The sequence below is a fragment of the Ranitomeya variabilis genome, chromosome 5 (genome assembly GCF_051348905.1).
Source record: "Ranitomeya variabilis isolate aRanVar5 chromosome 5, aRanVar5.hap1, whole genome shotgun sequence".
NCBI classification, from domain to species: domain Eukaryota; kingdom Metazoa; phylum Chordata; class Amphibia; order Anura; family Dendrobatidae; genus Ranitomeya; species Ranitomeya variabilis.
Window position 1 is genome coordinate 660,942,898 of NC_135236.1, and position 19,914 is coordinate 660,962,811.

Sequence of the window (19,914 nt, forward strand, 5' to 3'; positions counted from 1 at the left end):
TCTGAGACTACAGGTACATCATGGCTGGCAGTAACAGTGGGCGTCTCAATGATTACCCTGGACACCGGATAATTCCTAGCGACCCCATGAACGCAGTGGGCTTCCATCTTCCTTCCGGGAATCAGATAGACAGGGAGTGTGGCGCTCACCAGCGTCACCAGGCTCCCTGAGTCCAGAAGTCCAGTCACGCACACTCCATTGACTTCTACAGAACACTTCTGTGTCATTTTGTCAGATGAAAAGTCAGTACAACATTCTGAACATGCGCTGTTCAAACACTGAACCCGCCTCAGTTCGCCCAGCACACCAATGTGACTCTGGCCCTTTAAGAGTCTGCACACATTAAACCAGCAATGTCTTTTTTTTTTTTTCTTCTTCAATATGTCACTTCACTAGGTCCCGCTGGTACCGCCACAGCTCCCGCTGCAGTCACACACAACTGGCACCTCCGGCTGCCGACCACAAGCCGCCGCTGCTGCCACTGCAGCTCCAGCCGCTGCGGAACCTCCCACTTCAACCACGGCCACACTCCACAAGGCTCTACCGCAGACTTCGTGGACCCGCCGATCCACAGCAAGCCGCTTGTCCCCTTCGTGGACCTGCCAATCCACAACAAGTCACTTGTCAGCTTCATAACCCCGCCGAGTTACAGCCAGACACAATCTTCATGGCCCCGCCAAGCCACAGCAAATTTCGTGACCTCACCGAGCCACAGCAAGCTGACTCTCAGTAAAAAGAGAAAAACCTGGACTCTCCGGTCCACAGCAAGCACCTGCACACGTGCTCCACAGAAAAAAAAACAGTCTTTCACTGACCCTGGTCAGTACAGCACACAGACTTCGGTCTGTTTCACACCCGGCTTTACAGCCTAAACACAGTTTTTCGCTGACCCTGGCCAGTATCACACGGTTTCCAGACTGTTACCTGTTGGTGGCAGCCACACAGGTTCCCGGATCCCTCTTCTCCTCAGAGGTATCCACAAACTGCAGTTCTCACTGACCCCGGTCAGTTTTTACTCACGGTTTTTCAAGACCGTCCAATCTTCTGGCTCAGACCAGCCAGCGCTGCAAGACGTGCTCCTTGGATCTATGCCCGCATCCAAAACAGCAATTGTACTCCTGTCTGTAGTGTCCCGCCTGGACACAGGGATCTCTGTCCACCATGACAGATTCCCACACTCCCTCTGGAGGCTAGCATTAGGCTTTCTTTAATAGGTCTAACCACACCCAGAACCCATCACATGATCAGACATGTGGTTGTGACCTCACCACAGGTCCTGACCTACATACTGACAGATATGGTTACATCACAGCAGTAAGCCATCTATGTGACACATATCTCCCGTCGATTAGACACCATTTAGCCATGCTACTATATATATATACATATGTAAAGCAGCATCAAACCTACTGAATATGGGTGCAATCATCCAGATCCACTGACTCCCCAGTAGAGATGGGCAAACCCGAGCAGTAACGTTCGGGACCTGTACAGAACACATAGTGTTCTGACATGGACCCCGAACACAGACTTCTCCAGGAGGTTTGTGTTAGGCCACATGCACACATTGAGTATTTGGTGAGTTTTTTACCCCAGTATTTGTAAGCCTATACCAGGAGTGGAACGGTCAGAGGAAAAGCATAATAGAAACATTTGCACCACTTCTGCATTTTTCACCCACTCCTGGTTTTGGCTTACAAATACTGGGGTTAAAAACTCACCAAATACTGAATGTGTGCATGTGGCCTTACTGTTCAGGTTCAGCACCCCGAACATCGGGTGTTTCCCACTCTGTCATATGCATGACAGCGCAAGAAACACCGGCAGCTCTGATCAGCAGTAAGATTATTACAACCAGAGAGCTGCGGTTCCCACACTGTCAGATGAAAGCGTGAGCAGGCAGCTATGACAGGTGATAAAGAGATTACCGCCAGTCACAGGCGTCAGCTGATGAGAGTATTATTCCCATCAGCCCACACCTGCTGTAGCTGAAAACAGCTAAAGCAGGCGTCACTGATGGAAGTATTCATTAGCCGGAGGCTGCACTATAAATAAATACATTTTTAAAAAATGGGGTCACTTCTATTTTTGTTAACCAGAGCAGGCAAAACTGACAGCTGCAATTATCCAACTTTGTCTTTAATTTGATTATTACTGTGTTCTTGTGTTTTACATGTTTTTTGAATAAATTTGGATAGAATTTTATTTTGGGACTTTTTTTGCTCTTTTTTTTCTTTTGGTATAGTCATGCATTATGAGAGTGTCCTGAGTTATTATAGCCCCCATCACCACTTGGTATTGGGTGTGATGGTTTGAAAAAATATGGTTCCTGTTCTGACGATATTGTTCATCAGGGTGCAGCAGCGTCTTCTAGGAAAGCGTTTGTGGATAGATGAGACCAAAATAGAGCTTTTTGGTGAAGCATGTAATTCTGCTGTTTACCTGACACAGTATGAGGCCTACAAATAAAAGAACACAACCTACAGTCAAATATGGTGGAGATTCAAAAATGGTTTGGGGTTGTTTTGCTGTCTCTGGCACTGTGTGCCTTGACTGTGAGCAAGGTATCATGAAATCTGAATATTACCAATGATTTTGAGTTGCAATGTAGGGCACAGTGCCAGAAAGATGGGTTTGTACAGTATCCTTGGTCATGGGTCTTCCAACAGAACAATGAACACAAACATACTTCAAGATGCACCCAAAAACAGATGTAAATAAAGCGCTGGAAAGTTTTAAAGTGGCCAGAAATGAGTCCTTCTCTAAATCCCATTGAACACGCCATTCTCCCGAGGTCCTATGTCCACTGAAGGAGTAATTGAACAATAACGGCAGCTTTTCAGGTTGCTGGCACAGAAGACATGGAGACAACGGGAGATCTCTCCCAAATTGAGAATGTTCAGCTGGAGGTATTTGATACTCACACATCAGTATATAACCCACAAATGGACACGGTATAGGACTTACCAGTCTCTCTCATCCTTTTCCATACTCCCGCAGGGTGAAAGACCAATGGTCCTTGTGCACATTTAAGCTCAGAAACCAGGACTGGCATTATCGGCACAGTTTCTGATTTCTAAAGGATTGGGGGTCCTGGACAATTGGGAGACCTCATGTAAACAACCTCTGTCCTTGCTCATAGTGATATAGTTTGTATGGGCCCATTTTAAGCTTTCAGAGTTGATATAGATCAGAACAAGCACCAGACCCACCGTTTTCGGAGTCCATCTTGAACATCTGAGGTATCAATGTCAGTCCCACTTAATTCCGAGGAATGGTCGAAGAGGAGAAAGAATATGGGCTCATTGGTTGAGTTCTTAAAATTTACTTTATTTATGTTTTTCTTTTTACAAATCAAGAAAAAAATGCAAAAAAGAGAAAGAAGAACCGCAAGTAACAGTATTGTACTAATATTTAACAGAATTCATGGTCTTAGGGTTTTGCGGAAAGCAATAGTTACATTTCCCGCCTCTTTCGGTACATATAGCAATTTCCGTCAGTGACAGCTCAATGAATTCATCATCCACAACGCAGAATTTTACTTTTTAGAATATTAAACTCGTCCTAGCCTGAATTCATAAGTAAAAATTTAAAATACTCTATATTTCTATTATATAAAATAATTTGTCTATAGAAGTAATGTAAAAAAAATAGAAACTTTATTTAAAATTGCACATTTTTATAAATGTTTTGTTTTTTTTGTTCAGTAAATGCAGGCTCAAAATGCAAATAACGATGAATTGAACACAGAGCAGTAGTCAGACATTTTCACTTTTCACATTTCCGGGAGACACATTCGCAGTTTGTGGCCTGCGTCACTTTATGTTCTACCGTAGTCCCATTGGTGCATCGGAGGGAGACATTCACCAGTTCGGTCTGTGTTACTGAACAGCAGGTGCACTGGTCTTCCATACTGCGGGTTTTTGTGTTGTAGATCGATGTACTGGTGCATTTACCCTACAATAGGCAAAAAAAAAAAACTAAATATACGAGAAGACTGTAACAGGATGTGTTTAAAGAGACAGCTATGGACTTTTTGACAGCGAGGGTGATCAATGAGTAACACAGGCTGCCACGAGAGGTGGTGAGTTCTCCTTCAATGGAAGTCTTCAAACAGAGGCTGGACAGACACCTGTTTGAGATGGTTTAGGGAATCCTGCATTGAGCGGGGGGTTGGACACGATGACCCTGGAGGTCCCTTCCAACTCTACCATTCTATGATTCTATGATGATTCTATGGTCAGAAGTAGGCCAAAGCACGCAGAAGAACTGCACCAAATATTACCATTCCCCTTCTTCCACCATATCTGGTTTCGCCAGGGCTACCTTTAAGTCAATAAGTGACTCATTAAAGAGCTTCAAAACATGATGCTTTAAGGGGTCCGAACTTAAAGATTCAAGACCAAATGATAGACAGTGATTCCAATCTGGAAACAGTAACATCTAAGACAATTCTTTCTTCTACCCAAGTGTTAAAAGTATAAAGTGGCCTATTATAAACCTTCTGTCAAAGCAGAAGGCCTCTGTATACAGTATATCCATGGAAAGTCTAGAGATCGTCAAGGAAAAGACCAAGCTTAGAAAACCATTTAGCCTATGGTAGGGTCTCTAGAACATGGTGGCCAAGAATGGTATGAGGTTTGAGATACCTAATGGTCAAACAAACCTCCTTTTGATCGGAGTGGCACGTGTAGAAGGTGAAAATCCTGACAAAAAAGAAGTCAGAGTGCTCCACAGGGAAAGATACGTTAATAATAATGAAAGGATGGCTAGGCTATCCATCACTTTACAGTTAGTGGGGTCTGACCTCTATGTGTCTTTCTGAAAATAAAGGGGCTGCAGGTCTGATTTAGAGCAGCTTGGGTCCCCATTACACACATTAGACTACTGTTGACTGATTTCGTCGATATCAACAGTTTCGGACTACTCTAATTTTCATAGGGGCACCAGCTGACTGATGATTGGGATAGATCTTGATAGTCCGATTTCATTCATAGAGAACACAGGATCATTCCTGTGTATGGGAGGGTCGGCTGAGATGGCTGTCGGCCAAACTATCAGCCAAAGAATCATTTGACTGACAGCCATCTAATTTGTATGGCCAGCTTTACCCTTCACCATTCTTCCTTGCACAGTGGCACCTTGACTCCCCACTGTCTATGGAGTTTGCTCTGGTTCCCGGCATGGACAAACAGTCAATAGAGACACTATGCAAGGAAACCGGTCCTGGAGGCTCCATCTCTATGAAGGGGGTCCAATCTTAAAACTATGTTATATACTAGCTATATGCCATCACTTCATACTAGAAGAATACCTCCTTAAGTGAGGTAACCAATCCCAGGGTCAAAAATCTGTAATTATTTTGCACCTAATTCTTGTAAACTAAGGAGGTTGGACATGATGACACTGGAGGTCCCCTCCAACTCTAACATTCTATGGTTCTATCTCCAAATATATATATATATATATATATATATATATATATATATATATATATATATAGTGTATTATGAACAGTATATAAATATACTTATATAAATATACATATATCTGATTTATATATATATATATATATATATATATATATATATATATATATATATGTATATATACACACTAACTATCACACTATATGTGATAAAACATCCTTTAAGGATTTAAGTGAAATTGGTCTTCTCCATTCGGGAGCCATAGAAGTCAGAAACCCAGCCAAGGAACATGAGGGAATTCGGTGCAAAGTAAAGGCTGCCACTCCGAGCCTGTAAATACCTATGTTCCGATTATATAGACATGTCATATGTACAGTATATCAGTGCCTGTCTTGTTCTTACCTTACAGGACACTATGCTCAGCTCTCTCTGTGATACACAATCGTCAACTTGAATATATTTGGGAACTCCGGTCTGTTTACATTCTGGCTCCACACCTAGAACATTACATGGCAGATGTAACAGTAATATACAGAAAGAGAAAGAAAGATAGATGGAGGAAGGAAGGAAAGAAGGAAGGGAAGGAAGGAAGGGAGGAAGGGGGAGAGAAGAGAGGAAGAAAGCAAGGAAGGGAGGAAGGAAGGGAGGAAGGAAGGAAGGGAATTAAGAAAGGAAGGGAAGGAAAGGAAGAAAGGAAGGAAGGGAAGGAAGGGAGGAAAGGAAGGAAGGAAGGGAAGGAAGGAGGGGAAGGAAGAAGGGAAGGGAGAAGGGAAGGAAAGGAAGGAAGGACGGGAGGAAGGAATGAAGGAAGGAAGGAAGGGAGGAAGGAAGGGATATTTTTAACGCAAGATCATTTCATATTTTGTACTTACAGGTTTCGCAACAAGAATCCTCAAGCTGTTTTATTTTACCCTATAAGAGAAAGTATAAGCAAATAAATGAATTACTGTATATTCAGTATATACGCCTTTAAAGACACAGTTTTATAATACCATATCATTCATGCTGTGTGACTATATAGACGAATGTTGTCCATATTGTCTCCCATTAATAACTATGTAACAAGTCAATGAACTTACGTGGGGAGTAGATCTAGTTTCCCCAACCCTTTCTCAGAGGTCATTGAACTTGGGGCGGCCGGTTGGAAAGACTAATATAGGAAGTGTTTGATTGTATGCGGTAAGCTCTTCAGCTCCCCCTAGTGGTGACTACAGGCACACAGCGTGTTATAGCTTATCTCAGTGTATATTGGGGATTCAGTGTTTAGAAAAATTGAGCCGCCCCCAGACTTCAGTGAGAAGTAATGTTGCCCTTTCCTCTTTCTAAATGAAATACGCTACAGATCTATAGAAACATGAAGGTGAAAATCTTAAAAATTAAGAAAGACATTATTTCTATCAATTAAAGTATTTCCTTACATTTTTCCTTGAATACATAAGAACTCACCCCATCCGCTAAGCATTTTTCTCGACTAAAGTCCAGGCACGTAGTCTTGTTAGTGACCAGCATTAGATCACCTTGTTCAATTGCTTTGCAGGTGTACGTGTTACAGCCGTCTCGTAAGGTTTCATTTGGCTGAAAAGATAGGAGATTTTGCTTATTTCCTACCGTTTCCCTATCTGCAGCTTCCATGCAAGCAGATGTGTCACCATGGTTACAGACTACAAACAAGCATTGTGTAGTCTGATCTTGCGGTCATCACTGACTCCCTTCCATCCACCTCCCACAGAGTTTTGCTCTAAGTTGCATCAATTATATTTCAATAAACAAAGTTAAGTTAGGCTATGTTCACACTGAGTGTTTGGATATATTGGGCCGGACTATTCCACAGGTATAGATTTGTTATAATGGTCATCTGTGGACAGTCTATTCAGCTATAGCATATGTCTCTTGCCCTGGAGGACCCAGCGTGTCCATGCCATGCATTACAAAGAAAGGACATTGACTTCAGTGTAATTCTACATTTCACCTCCGGAGGTGCTGTAGAGAAATGTAACACTTCCTGCCAGGTTCTCTATAGCTGATCGCTAGGGATCAGATCAAAAATAACAACCCAGGATCGGCTTATTTTTAGGGACCTACTTAAAGAAAAAAGCAATCATCCTTAGCCGAGATGTCCTCACCTCCACTGTGACACGATTTCCATTATTCATGGTGACAGGACAGGCCGCCAGTACACATTTACCGCAACATGATCCGCTGGTCTTCTGTAAAACTGTATTCTAAAAAGAAAAACAAAAAGAATCTATTAACTGAAAAATTGTAAAAAAAATGGACAAGATGCCGGGGATAAAACTGACCTCTGGACACGACTCACAGCGGATCTGTCTACAAGAAAGTTTATAGCCCGGAATGGGTCCACTGGAAACGCTGCATTCACAGGAGGAGCATTCATCAAACATTAATTTTTTTCCAGGCTGAAAAGATAAAAATGATAGAATTCCTACTGTCTCCTGGAACAGATAATACCTGTCCTTTAAAATGTTCAATCAATTTGGGAAGATTTGGAACAAATGGAAAGCATGAGAAAGGGAGCTCCTATAAATAAAGTTGTGTGCAGTCTGCTTATCTTGACTTTGTTCTGTTTGACGAAATGAACTGAGAAAGATATGCATGAGAAGACTGAAGCAGAAGAAAATTGTGTATGAGAGGGTATGTGTAGCTTTAAAGAAGCAGGAGACGTTGTGTGTACCCTGCCTATCTTGACTGATGCCTGGTTATTATACCTTATGTATAGCTTTATAGAAGCTGATGACGCTGTGTGTACCCTGCCTATCTTGACTGATGTCTGGTTAGTATGTCTTATGTATAGTTTTATAGAAGCAGGTGACGTTGTGTGTATCTTGACTGATGCCAGGTTATTATATCTTATGTATAGCTTTATAGAAGCAGGTGACATTGTGTGTACCCTGCCTATCTTGACTGATGCCTGGTTATTATATCTTATGTATAGTTTTATAGAAGCAGGTGACGTTGTGTGTATCTTGACTGATGCCTGGTTATTATATCTTTATGTATAGCTTTATAGAAGCAGGTGACATTGTGTGTGCCCTGCCTATCTTGACTGATGCCTGGTTATTATATCTTATGTACAGCTTTATAGAAGCAGGTGACGTTGTGTGTACCTTGCGAATCTTGACTGATGCCTGGTTATTATATCTTATGTATAGCTTTATAGAAGCAGGTGATGCTGTGTGTACCCTGCCTATCTTGACTGATGCCTGGTTATTATATCTTATGTATAGCTTTATAGAAGCAGGTGACGTTGTGTGTGCCCTGCCTATGTTGACTGATGCCTGGTTATTATATCTTATGTATAGCTTTATAGAAGCAGGTGACGTTGTGTGTGCCCTGAATATCTTGACTGATGCCTGGTTATTATATCTTATGTATAGCTTTATAGAAGCAGGTGACGTTGTGTGTGCCCTGCCCTGCCTATGTTGACTGATTCCTGGTTATTATATCTTATGCATAGCTTTATAGAAGCAGGTGACGTTGTGTGTACCCTGCCTATCTTGACTGATGCCTGGTTATTATATCTTATGTATAGCTTTATAGAAGCAGGTGACATTGTGTGTGCCCTGCCTATCTTGACTGATGCCTGGTTATTATATCTTATGTATAGCTTTATAGAAGCAGGTGACGTTGTGTGTGCCCTGCCTATCTTGACTGATGTCTGGTTAGTATATCTTATGTATAGCTTTATAGAAGCAGGTGACGTTGTATGTACCCTGCCTATCTTGACTGATGCCTGGTTATTACATCTTATGTATAGCTTTATAGAAGCAGGTGATGTTGTGTGTACCCTGCCTATCTTGACTGATGCCTATTTATTATATCTTTATGTATAGCTTTATAGAAGCAGGTGACATTGTGTGTACCCTGCCTATCTTGACTGATGCCTGGTTATTATATCTTATGTACAGCTTTATAGAAGCAGGTGACGTTGTGTGTACCTTGCGTATCTTGACTGATGCCTAGTTATTATATCTTATATATAGCTTTATAGAAGCAGGTGATGCTGTGTGTGCCCTGCCTATCTTGACTGATTCCTGGTTATTATATCTTATGTATAGCTTTATAGAAGCAGGTGACGTTGTGTGTACCCTCCCTATCTTGACTGATGCCTGGTTATTATATCTTATGTATAGCTTTATAGAAGCAGGTGACGTTGTGTGTGCCCTGCCTATGTTGACTGATGCCTGGTTATTATATCTTATGTATAGCTTTATAGAAGCAGGTGACGTTGTGTGTACCCTGCGTATCTTGACTGATGCCTGGTTATTATATCTTATGTATAGCTTTATAGAAGCAGGTGACGTTGTGTGTACCCTGCCTATCTTGACTGATGCCTGGTTATTATATCTTATGTATAGCTTTATAGAAGCATGTGACGCTGTGTGTGCCCTGCCTATCTTGACTGATGCCTGGTTATTATATCTTATGTATAGCTTTACAGAAGCAGGTGACATTGTGTGTGCCCTGCCCTGCCTATGTTGACTGATGCCTGGTTATTATATCTTATGTATAGCTTTATAGAAGCAGGTGACGTTGTGTGTACCTTGCGTATCTTGACTGATGCCTAGTTATTATATCTTATGTATAGCTTTATAGAAGCAGGTGATGCTGTGTGTACCCTGCCTATCTTGACTGATGCCTGGTTATTATATCTTATGTATAGCTTTATAGAAGCAGGTGACGTTGTGTGTACCCTGCCTATCTTGACTGATGCCTGGTTATTATATCTTATGTATAACTTTATAGAAGCAGGTGATGTTGTGTGTACCCTGCCTATCTTGACTGATGCCTGGTTATTATATCTTATGTATAGCTTTATAGAAGCAGGTGACGTTGTGTGTACCATGCCTATCTTGACTGATGCCTGGTTATTATATCTTATGTATAGCTTTATAGAAGCATGTGACGCTGTGTGTGCCCTGCCTATCTTGACTGATGCCTGGTTATTATATCTTATGTATAGCTTTACAGAAGCAGGTGACATTGTGTGTGCCCTGCCCTGCCTATGTTGACTGATGCCTGGTTATTATATCTTATGCATAGCTTTATAGAAGCATGTGACGTTGTGTGTGCCCTGCCTATCTTGACTGATGCCTGGTTATTATATCTTATGTATAGCTTTATAGAAGCAGGTGACGTTGTGTGTACCATGCCTGTCTTGACTGATGCCTGGTTATTATATCTAGATTAAAAAAATGTAAGGGTGCTCTTCATAGCTTAAGTATATGTTTGTTCTGGGGTTATAGCTCTGATCTATATTTCAGGACTGACGGAGAGAAGAAGTTCTAAAAAATATTGATGTAGAATGCTTTTTAGAGGACTATATTCTATAAAAACTTCTCTAGGGGAGGTGCGTTTGGTGTTTCCGTTTTAGGGGACTGATGCGAGAGGAATCATGATCTACATGAGATGATGATTAAATGGTTGTATCCGTGTATTATTTTGATAGTTCTTATCGCAAGTAGTGAGGGAAGATATGGAAGAAGGCAGGATCCATAAACAGGAATTAAAGGGAATCTGTCAGCAGGTTTTTGGTTTGTAATCTAAGTGATATGATCTAGGGGCAAAAACCTTTATTCAAGTGATTTGTCACTTACTAGGCTGTGTTTTGTTTCAATAAAAATCAGTGGTTTATCAGCAGATTATTCCTTCAGGACTAGGTGTCTGGTGCCTTTTAGTCCAAGCACTCCCCCAGCACTGATTGGCAGCTTTCTATCAATGTACACAAAAATCTTCCAATCAGTGGCGTGGGCGGGGTTATACACAGCTCAGCATTCTGAGCACTGCTAGATCTTCAGCAGAGAAATCTGTGATTGTATCACAACTGCTGCACCCAGTATGCTTAGTGATTCATCGCTTGAATCAGGGTCTCTCTCTCTACATCATACTACTGTTCGATTACATAAAAAAATAACAGTTAACAGATTCCCTTTAATGTTAAGGTGTTATGCATCAGAGGGAAGATGTTCTAAGAAAAGATACTCCGAGCAGATGGGCATTTTGGTTCTTTGTGCAGTTTTTCATGCTATGGATATGGCCGAACATTGTGAATATAAGAGACAATATTGATGTGAACACAGCCTATAACTAGTCATTGTGTAATAATGTTTTTACATATAGGTAATGTATATAGCAGAGTGTATGTTCAGTGATAATATCGCCAGTTGACTTCTGCATACAGTATCCCTATGGCTGAAGAAGAAGGATGACATGGACGAGTTCTGCACTAGTGAAAGGGACATGGTGTATTGTGAGTAATCTCTAGCACAGGTAAAGCCACCTGAGATAACTCATCTCGAGGGGAAAAGACTGCCTTCCCTAGCAACAAAACATCTGCTGCCAATCTTAATTACTCCCTTGATCTGCGCTATTAGGTGCCGCGCCTTATTTTTAGTTTAAAAGAAGAAAAATTGATTTCTATACAACCCAGAGAAATAGTTATACCTTCTGCATTTTATCCGCCACCATAATGTCTTGAGATCCTAATAGTCTAATTTTGTAGTTTTGGAGGAGATTAAGGCAACTAAACCTGAATCTTGAAGATCGAAGGCTCTAAAAGGTAAATATTTAATCAAAAACAAAATGTTTTTCAAAATTCTATTTATTCTTTTTACTCTCCTTGGGGGTTGTCCCTTAGCTCAGGGGTCGTCTTCACATTGTGAATGGTGGAGTCCTTTATACTCAATCAAATCTTAGTTGCAAGAGACATGATGAAATAAGAATACGGAAGAGAAGAAAAGCAGGTAAAGTGGGCAAGTTAATTGTGTTCAAAATGGTATTTTCTGTACTTACCCCAATGATAGTACCATTGCGGAGGCAGCCAGGAATGGGTTCTACAGAAAAAATTAAATGTTTTTTTTTCAAAATAAGAAGGAAAATACATAACATATATTCATTCCTTGACCTCATGAGACCCCAGTGGGGCTAACTAGAGTCTACTGGGCCCTGGGGCAAGATTTGGACCTGTCCCCCTCCCATTTTGGTATATACAGTCATGGTCAAAAGTGTTGGCACCCTTCAAATTGTTATACATATGTTTATACCCAGAGAAAAAAAAGGCAAATTGGACATAACTTCATATAAACCACTCAAAAATGGCCCGGAAAAAATTGTTGACACTTTTCCAAAATTGTGGGTAAACAACTTTTGGTTTAAGCGTGTGATGCTCGCTCAAACTCACCTGTGGCAAGTAACAAGTGTGAGCAATATGAAAATACCACTTGAAGGCAGATAAAAAGGGGAGAGGTTTACTTAATCTTTGCATTTTGTGTCTGTGTGTGCTACATTAAGTATGGAGAACGGAGAGAGGAAAAGAGAACTGTCTGAGGACTTGAAAACCAAAATTGTTACACAATATCAACAATTTCAAGGTTACAAATTCATCTCCAGAGATTTGGATGTTCCTTTATCCACGGTGCACAGCATAATCAAGACGTTTACAACCAATGACACTGTAGCTAATCTCCTTGGACGTGGATGGCAGAGAAAAATTGATGAAAGGTTGCAACGCACAATAATCTGGATATTGGATAAGCAGCCCCAATCAATGCCAAAGAAATTCAAGCTATCCTGCAGGCTCAGGGTGTATGAGTGTCAGCGCAAACTATCCGTCGACATTTTAATGAAATGAAACACTATAACAGGAGACCCAGGAAGACCCAACTGCTGACACAGACATAAAAAAGTTGGTTTGCAGTTTGCCAAAATGTATGTGAGTAAGCCAAAATCCTTCTGGGAAAGCATCTTGTGGACAGATGAGACCAAGATAGAGCTTTTTGGTAAAACACATCATTATACTGTTTACCGAAAACAGAATGAGGAATAAAAAGAAAAGAACACAGTACCTACAGTCAAATATGGTGGAGGTTCAAAGATGTTTTGGGGTTGTTTTGTTGCCTTTTCCACTGGGTGCTTTGACTGTGTGCAAGACATCATGAAATCTGAAGATTACCAAAGGATTTTTGGTTGCAATGTAGTGCCCAGAGTCAGAAAGCTGAGTTTGCATCCTAGGTCAGGGATCTTCAATCAGAATAATGACCCCAGACATACTTCAAGAAGCTCCCAGAAATTGATGGAAACAAAGCGCTGGAGAGCTCTGAAGTGGCAGCAATGAGTCCGGATCTAAATCACATCGAACACCTTTGGAAAGATCTTAAAATTGCTGTTGATAGAAGATGCCTTCATATATGAGAGACCTGGAGCAGTTTGCAAAGGAAGAGTGGTCCAAAATTCAAGGCTGAAAGGTGTAAGAAGCTTGCTGGTTACAGGAAACGATTGATTGTAATGATTTATTCCCAAGGGTGTACAATAAAATATTAAGATGAAGATGCCAACACTTTTGTAGGCCCATTTTGGGGTTTTGTGTGAAATGATGTCCAATTTGTCTTTTCATCTCTATTTTCTTGTGTTTTTCCAATATGCACAAAGGAAACAAACACATGTATAACACAACATGTGTAATTGCAATCATTTTCTGGAACAATTTCAAGAGGGCCAACACTCAGCCATGACTGTATATATGTAATATATATATATATATGTCCTCCGTCCTGATATATACACTGTATGTCCTTTATTCTGGTATACGTCCCTTATCCTGACCCCATCCTGATATATATATCCCCCATCCTGGTATATAGGTCCCTTATTCTGGGCCCCATCCTGGTATATTTCCCCCGTTCTGTCCGGTTCTAGTTAAAAAAAAGTTGATTGCAGTAGGCCAAAGTTTGATGGGATTGATTGACCATGAATGTGGCAGCTTCCAGAATCTTTTCTGACAGATGGTATTGGGGAAGAGAAGCACTTTGTTCATGGATATAAGCGATAGATCAGGAGCAGAATTAAGAATTATGCTCCCTACTACTGGATTTCCAAAGAGTTAAAGACAAGATCCATTCCTTTCTACCCACAATTGTACACCATTTCCCTCTGCGGATGCTTATTACCCCCATATTTAAAGACTATCATCATAACAACCTCTGTTTGATGGAAAGCTGTGGCCTTCAACATAAAACTTGGGCAGACCAAATATGCTGCAGTGGGATCCACCAATACCAAGTGGTTCCAGGATCTGGCACATAGACCTTGAAGTCCCTCTATAATGTCCATACATAGTACAGTGAGTTTCTAAACAAGATAATAGAAGAGTAGGGCTTTACCACATTGGCAGATGGGACAACACTCTGAACCATGCATGCAGATCAGCTCATAGCCCGTAGGACATTTCTTGGTCTCTATATCAGAGCAGGAGATGTTTCTCTGCAGGGTGAAGACTTCTCCGTTCACTTCAGAGCATTCATTGATGATACAAGGATCATAGGGAGATGTCCACCTTGCACCAACCTGAAATTACCCAAAACCCATCAATAGTTATGTGTAATGTTGAAAACACCATAAAAGAGAATAGTTGAATTCAGAGTACGATCTTTTAAAGTGAAAGTGATTTGGAGTTGAGATAATATTGTTTTTCTATCCTGGGAGTAAGTGTTATATTTCCCTGCAGCTCCCCCACTGGTAAAAGCAAGTATTACATTTGGGGTCCTCCAGAGATGCCCTTGTCTTTATAGCCACCTAAGTGAGGAATGAATCAATCCAAGGTGAATCGAATTCACTTCAAATTGTATAAGAAAATACAAATTCGGCAGAATAGAAATTTTGGGTGATTCATTAAATCTAGCATTTTTTGATGATGATTTACATCATCATTGGTCGGCATTTTTCTGGCTTTGAAAGAACGGGAAGGGCTTAAATAAAATAATAAGGGGAAGGGCTTAAAAAAATAATCTTTCCTTTGCCCTCCCATCGTCGGTCCTCTGATCACCTTCTGTGTCTTTTATCTTTACTCTTTCATCGTTCTGAGGAACATCAACAATGTGGATGGAAGACTCAACGCTGTGGATGGAAGAGGCGATCGGAGGACTGGTTGCAGCGGGACTAGTAAGGTGTGGTGACCAAGGAAAGGCAAATATAAGAGGGAGGAGGTTAACCTGATTCAATTTGGCTGATTCAATTTGCATCCAATTTATTCGTTCCAAAACTAATTTCCTCCTTAAATTGATCGAATCAACCCAAAGAATTCCTGTAATAATTGGGTATTTGAAAAATGGGTTTTCAAAACCAGACTACCCCAGAAGAAAAGGTTAGAAGAGGATATAGATTTTTTGGAGTGAACATGCATAATATTAAGACATGGACCCTAGTTAGTATTTTTACCCTTACACTATAATAGCGTTTGTCACTGTCTGATCCATCTGTGTCTCCTCTTCTTCTGGAGATCACCTCCTGTTCACACACGGCCCTCTTACATGTTCCACAGCATTCATGTGGCTTACTTACATACTTAAAGCTCTAAATGGAAGAATCAAAATCAAACCTTGTTAGACATAAAATACAGTAAGAACTATAGTAAACAGCTGAAAAATAAAAGTGTAATTAGGACATGATAGCGCCTAAAAAAGAAAAGTGTCCTAGAGAGGGAGGAAACAAGGCACCATTTTCTATGGGGCACAAAAGTACAGTTCCCCTTCCCAGTCCTCACTATGAAATGATCCAGTGGCAAGTAATGCTTCTTCTTGGACCAGCAGGACTCTCCCCATAGTTCATGAACTCCTACTTCCTATGCAGAGCGCAGCAGTCAAGAAAAGTTTGTCATCGGCTGCTGCACTCTGCATAGTCAGCGATCGAGATGACAGAGGTCGAGGAAGACAGTACTGTACTCCACTCTCTGCCTCTTCTCTCACGTTTAATTTTTGTGAGATAGCGAACTACTGGGAGAACTGTCGCAAATGTAAATATTGTCCCCTGTAAAAAAAAATAATAATATTACAATAAAATGTAAAGTATATTTTACACATTTTTTTCCAAACCCTTAACTATGGTAGGTTTGGGGCTAGGGTTAGGGTTCAGATGAGAGTTAGGGTTAGGGTTAAAAAAAATTTGTTCCATAAAATAAAGACAATAAAAGTAATAAAAAAATTAAGAAGTAAAACAAATATAACAATTACAACAAACTTATTTTTTATATTTTTATCAAAAAAAAATAAAGGGCTTAGAGGCAAAATATTAGAAATGAGCGGAACAGGCAAAATACAAATTTGTCGATTTGTGTGGATTTTCCCGGGAAATTCAATTATAAAAAAAATTATTCTACCCGAATTTAATGTCCCTCATTATGCTTTGGGGTTTCTCCAGACACATAATAATAAACGTAAGATGTGCAAAAAATTTTAAAAATCTCTATTGTCACCACACCGTTCACCACTCCAGCCTCTCTGCTCCTCACTGTCACCGGTCCGGTGAGGTCCACATCTTCGGATCACCACCACTAACGATGAATTTCCCGACTTTGATGGTGCCCAGTAAGGTTCTGCGTATGCACAGAAGGCCACGGTGAACACTCTGATTTCACAAACCCATTACTTTTTGCACGCATGCGCATAACCCTCCTCGACCTTCATCAAAGCCGGAAAGTCCCAGCCCAGAGTGAGATTGAGAAGACTTAAACGCTTGAAGAGGAGATCTGAAGATGCGTGAAGGACTGGACAGATGACACAGAGGGACCAGAAAGGTGAGTATAAGGGTTTTTCTTTAAACTTTGATGGCCTTTCATGGTTTAAAGAAATGGTGCTACTTTGTTGAATTAACATGGACGCGAATTACAGAAAAATCCTAATTTTGGCAAACGCGGATATTTGTAAAATTCGAGTAAAATTAAATTCCATTTAAATGTATTCACTCTTATCTACAAACTATAATTACATCAGTATTTTCTTAAAATATAATTCATGCGCTTGGGGAATAAGGGGTTCAAAACTGGACTGATGGAAAGAACTAAGAGAGTCCTAAAAAGTTCTATGGTTGTTGGGCACCATATACTTGCCGGACTGGCGACCCACACTATGCCACTGTCTGTAGGTCTGCACTTACAAAACGTATTATTCATAAAGCCAAAAAACATGAATCATCTATTCAGCCTTTAATTCTAAACCTAAGGCCATGCAGGCGGGAGAGTCAAACAAGAGAAAAAGTAGAATTTTTTTTTTCAAATACCTCATTATTTTACCACTGTCTTCAATGTCAGACACATTAATCTCGTCATCTTCTATTTGTACAAAATGTTATCATTCTCTTTATATTACTGTGACCAACGAAACTATCAGGCCGGTATAAACTCACTGTATGGCTATTACTCACCCACTACCAACTATTTGTTCCACAGGGCGTACAAACTTATAAAATTAACGTTAATTGGTAAGTGACTAATAGAATAGTATATACCAGGGAGAAATGCAAGATTCTACACTTGGGCAAGAAAAATGAAAATTACATCTGCAGAATGGGAGGAATAGAACTAAGCAACAGCACGTGTGAAAAAGACTTGGGTATACTAATAGATTACAGACTGCATATGAGTCAACAGAGTGATGCAGCAGTAAAAAAGGCAAAAACAGTTCTGGTATGTATTGAGAGAAGCATAGAGTCTAAATCATGTGAAGTAATTATCCCCCTCTAACCCTCCTTGGTCAGACCACATATGGAATACTGTGTCCAGTTTTAGGCACCACATTTTAAAAAAGATATTGAAAAACTGGAGCAAGTTAAGAGAAGAGCTACCAGGATGGTGAGCGGACTGCAAAGCATGTCCTACGAGGAATAGTTAAAAGATCTGGGAATGTTTAGCTTGCACAAAAGAAGGCTAAGAGGTGACTTAATAGATGTCTACAAATATCTAAAGGGCTGTCACAATGTAGAGGGATCGTCCTTATCCTCATTTGCATATGGAAACACGAGAAGCAATGGAATGAAACTGAAATGGAGACGATACAGATTAGATATTAGAAAAAACTTTTTGACAGTGAGAGTGATCAATGAGTGGAACAGGCTGCCATGAGAGGTGGTGAGTTCTCCTTCAATGGAAGTCTTCAAACAGAGGCTGGACAGACATCTGTCTGAGATGGTTTAGGGAATCCTGCATTGAGCAGGGGTTGGACATGAGGACACTGGAGGTCCCTTCCTACTATAAAATTCTATGATGGGCAAACCTGGTTCCCATTGTGGTGCCCTTTATTTTACGTACATACTATAAGAGTATATATACAGATGGATGCACCATCATCCTTATACAATTTATGTTACAGGAGTTGTCCAGGTTTGGGATGAAAGTCTGAAGTCCTCAGGATTTTCAGGTGCCACCACCAGCGAGGGCAGGCGGTCACGTAATCACAAGTATGCAATTTCAAATAAGTAGTTACTTGCCGACTAGACGTGCTCGGTAGGGTTGAGCGAAACGGATCGTTCATTTTCATAAGTCGCCGACTTTTGGCAAAGTCGGCGTCTCATGAAACCGAGCCGCTCCCTGTGTGGGGTCGGCCATGCGGTACGCGACTTTCGCGCCAAAGTCGCGTTTCAATGACGCTAAAAGCGCCATTTCTCAGCCAATGAAGGTGGACGCAGAGTGCGGGCAGCGTGATGACATAGATGTCAGTCCCCACCATCTTAGAGAAGGGCATTGCAGTGATTGGCTTGCTTTCTGCCGCGTCACAGGGGCTATAAAGGGGAGTTCCCGCCGACCGCCATCTTACTGCTGCTGATCTGAGTGTAGGGAGAGGTTGCTGCCGCTTCTTCGGAAGCAGGGATAGTGATAGGCAGGGTACATAAAGCTGCAAACCGCTTGTGCTGTAGCGATTTCCACTGTCCAACACCACCTTTTGTTTGCAGGGACAGTGGAAACTACGTTTTTTTTTCCTCAGCGCTGTCGCTCATTGGGCTGCCCTAGAAGGCTCCCTGACCCTGATAGCTGCGTTGCTGTGTGTGTACTACGCTGTGCAAACCAACTGCTTTTTTCAAAGCACAAATCCTGTTTTTCCTTCCTTTCTGCACAGCTATCTTGTGTGTTTGTCCACACTTTTGTGTGCAGCAGTCCTTTTTATAGCTGCCTGCCATACTTTTCTGAGATTACTGCAGGGAGATAAATATTGGCAAGTCTGCCTCCGTGCCATTGCTGTGGGTGGCATCTCTCTCTCATTGTGTGCCACCGAAAACCACTGTGTGATACTTTGCCATTTTTTTTTTTTTTTGGCTAAATTCTCCTTTTTCCCCCCAAAAAAATAGTGGGAGATAAATATTGGCAAGTCTGCCTCCGTGCCATTGCTGTGGGTGGCATCTCTCTCTCATTGTGTGCCACCGAAAACCACTGTGTGATACTTGGCCATTTTTTATTTTTTTTTTTGGCTAAATTCTCCCTTTTCCCCAAAAAAAATTAGTGGGAGATAAATATTGGCAAGTCTGCCTCTGTGCCATTGCTGTGGGTGGCATCTCTCTCTCATTGTGTGGCACCGAAAACCACTGTGTGATACTTGGCCATTTTTTTGGGGGGGGCTAAATTCTACCTTTTCCAAAATAAAAATTAGTGGGAGATAAATATTGGCAAGTCTGCCTCCGTGCCATTGCTGTGGGTGGCATCTGTCTC

At 41.1% G+C, this 19,914-nt stretch overlaps 1 protein-coding gene across 1 annotated transcript in view; it reads right to left on the minus strand.

Annotated features, from left to right (window-relative positions):
- Window positions 1–3,309: 3,309 nt before the first annotated feature.
- Window positions 3,310–19,914, minus strand: part of VWF (von Willebrand factor) — a 204,303-nt gene continuing 187,698 nt past the window's right edge. Inside the window, exons 44-52 of the mRNA XM_077266531.1 lie at window positions 15,666–15,794; window positions 14,606–14,789; window positions 12,240–12,280; window positions 7,730–7,846; window positions 7,553–7,651; window positions 6,876–7,004; window positions 6,302–6,341; window positions 5,832–5,926; window positions 3,310–3,957 (exon numbers count right to left, since the gene is read on the minus strand). Of these exons, the coding sequence (XP_077122646.1) occupies window positions 3,769–3,957; window positions 5,832–5,926; window positions 6,302–6,341; window positions 6,876–7,004; window positions 7,553–7,651; window positions 7,730–7,846; window positions 12,240–12,280; window positions 14,606–14,789; window positions 15,666–15,794 (1,023 nt within the window). The 3' untranslated portion in view covers window positions 3,310–3,768. The remainder of the gene's footprint in view (window positions 3,958–5,831; window positions 5,927–6,301; window positions 6,342–6,875; window positions 7,005–7,552; window positions 7,652–7,729; window positions 7,847–12,239; window positions 12,281–14,605; window positions 14,790–15,665; window positions 15,795–19,914) is intronic.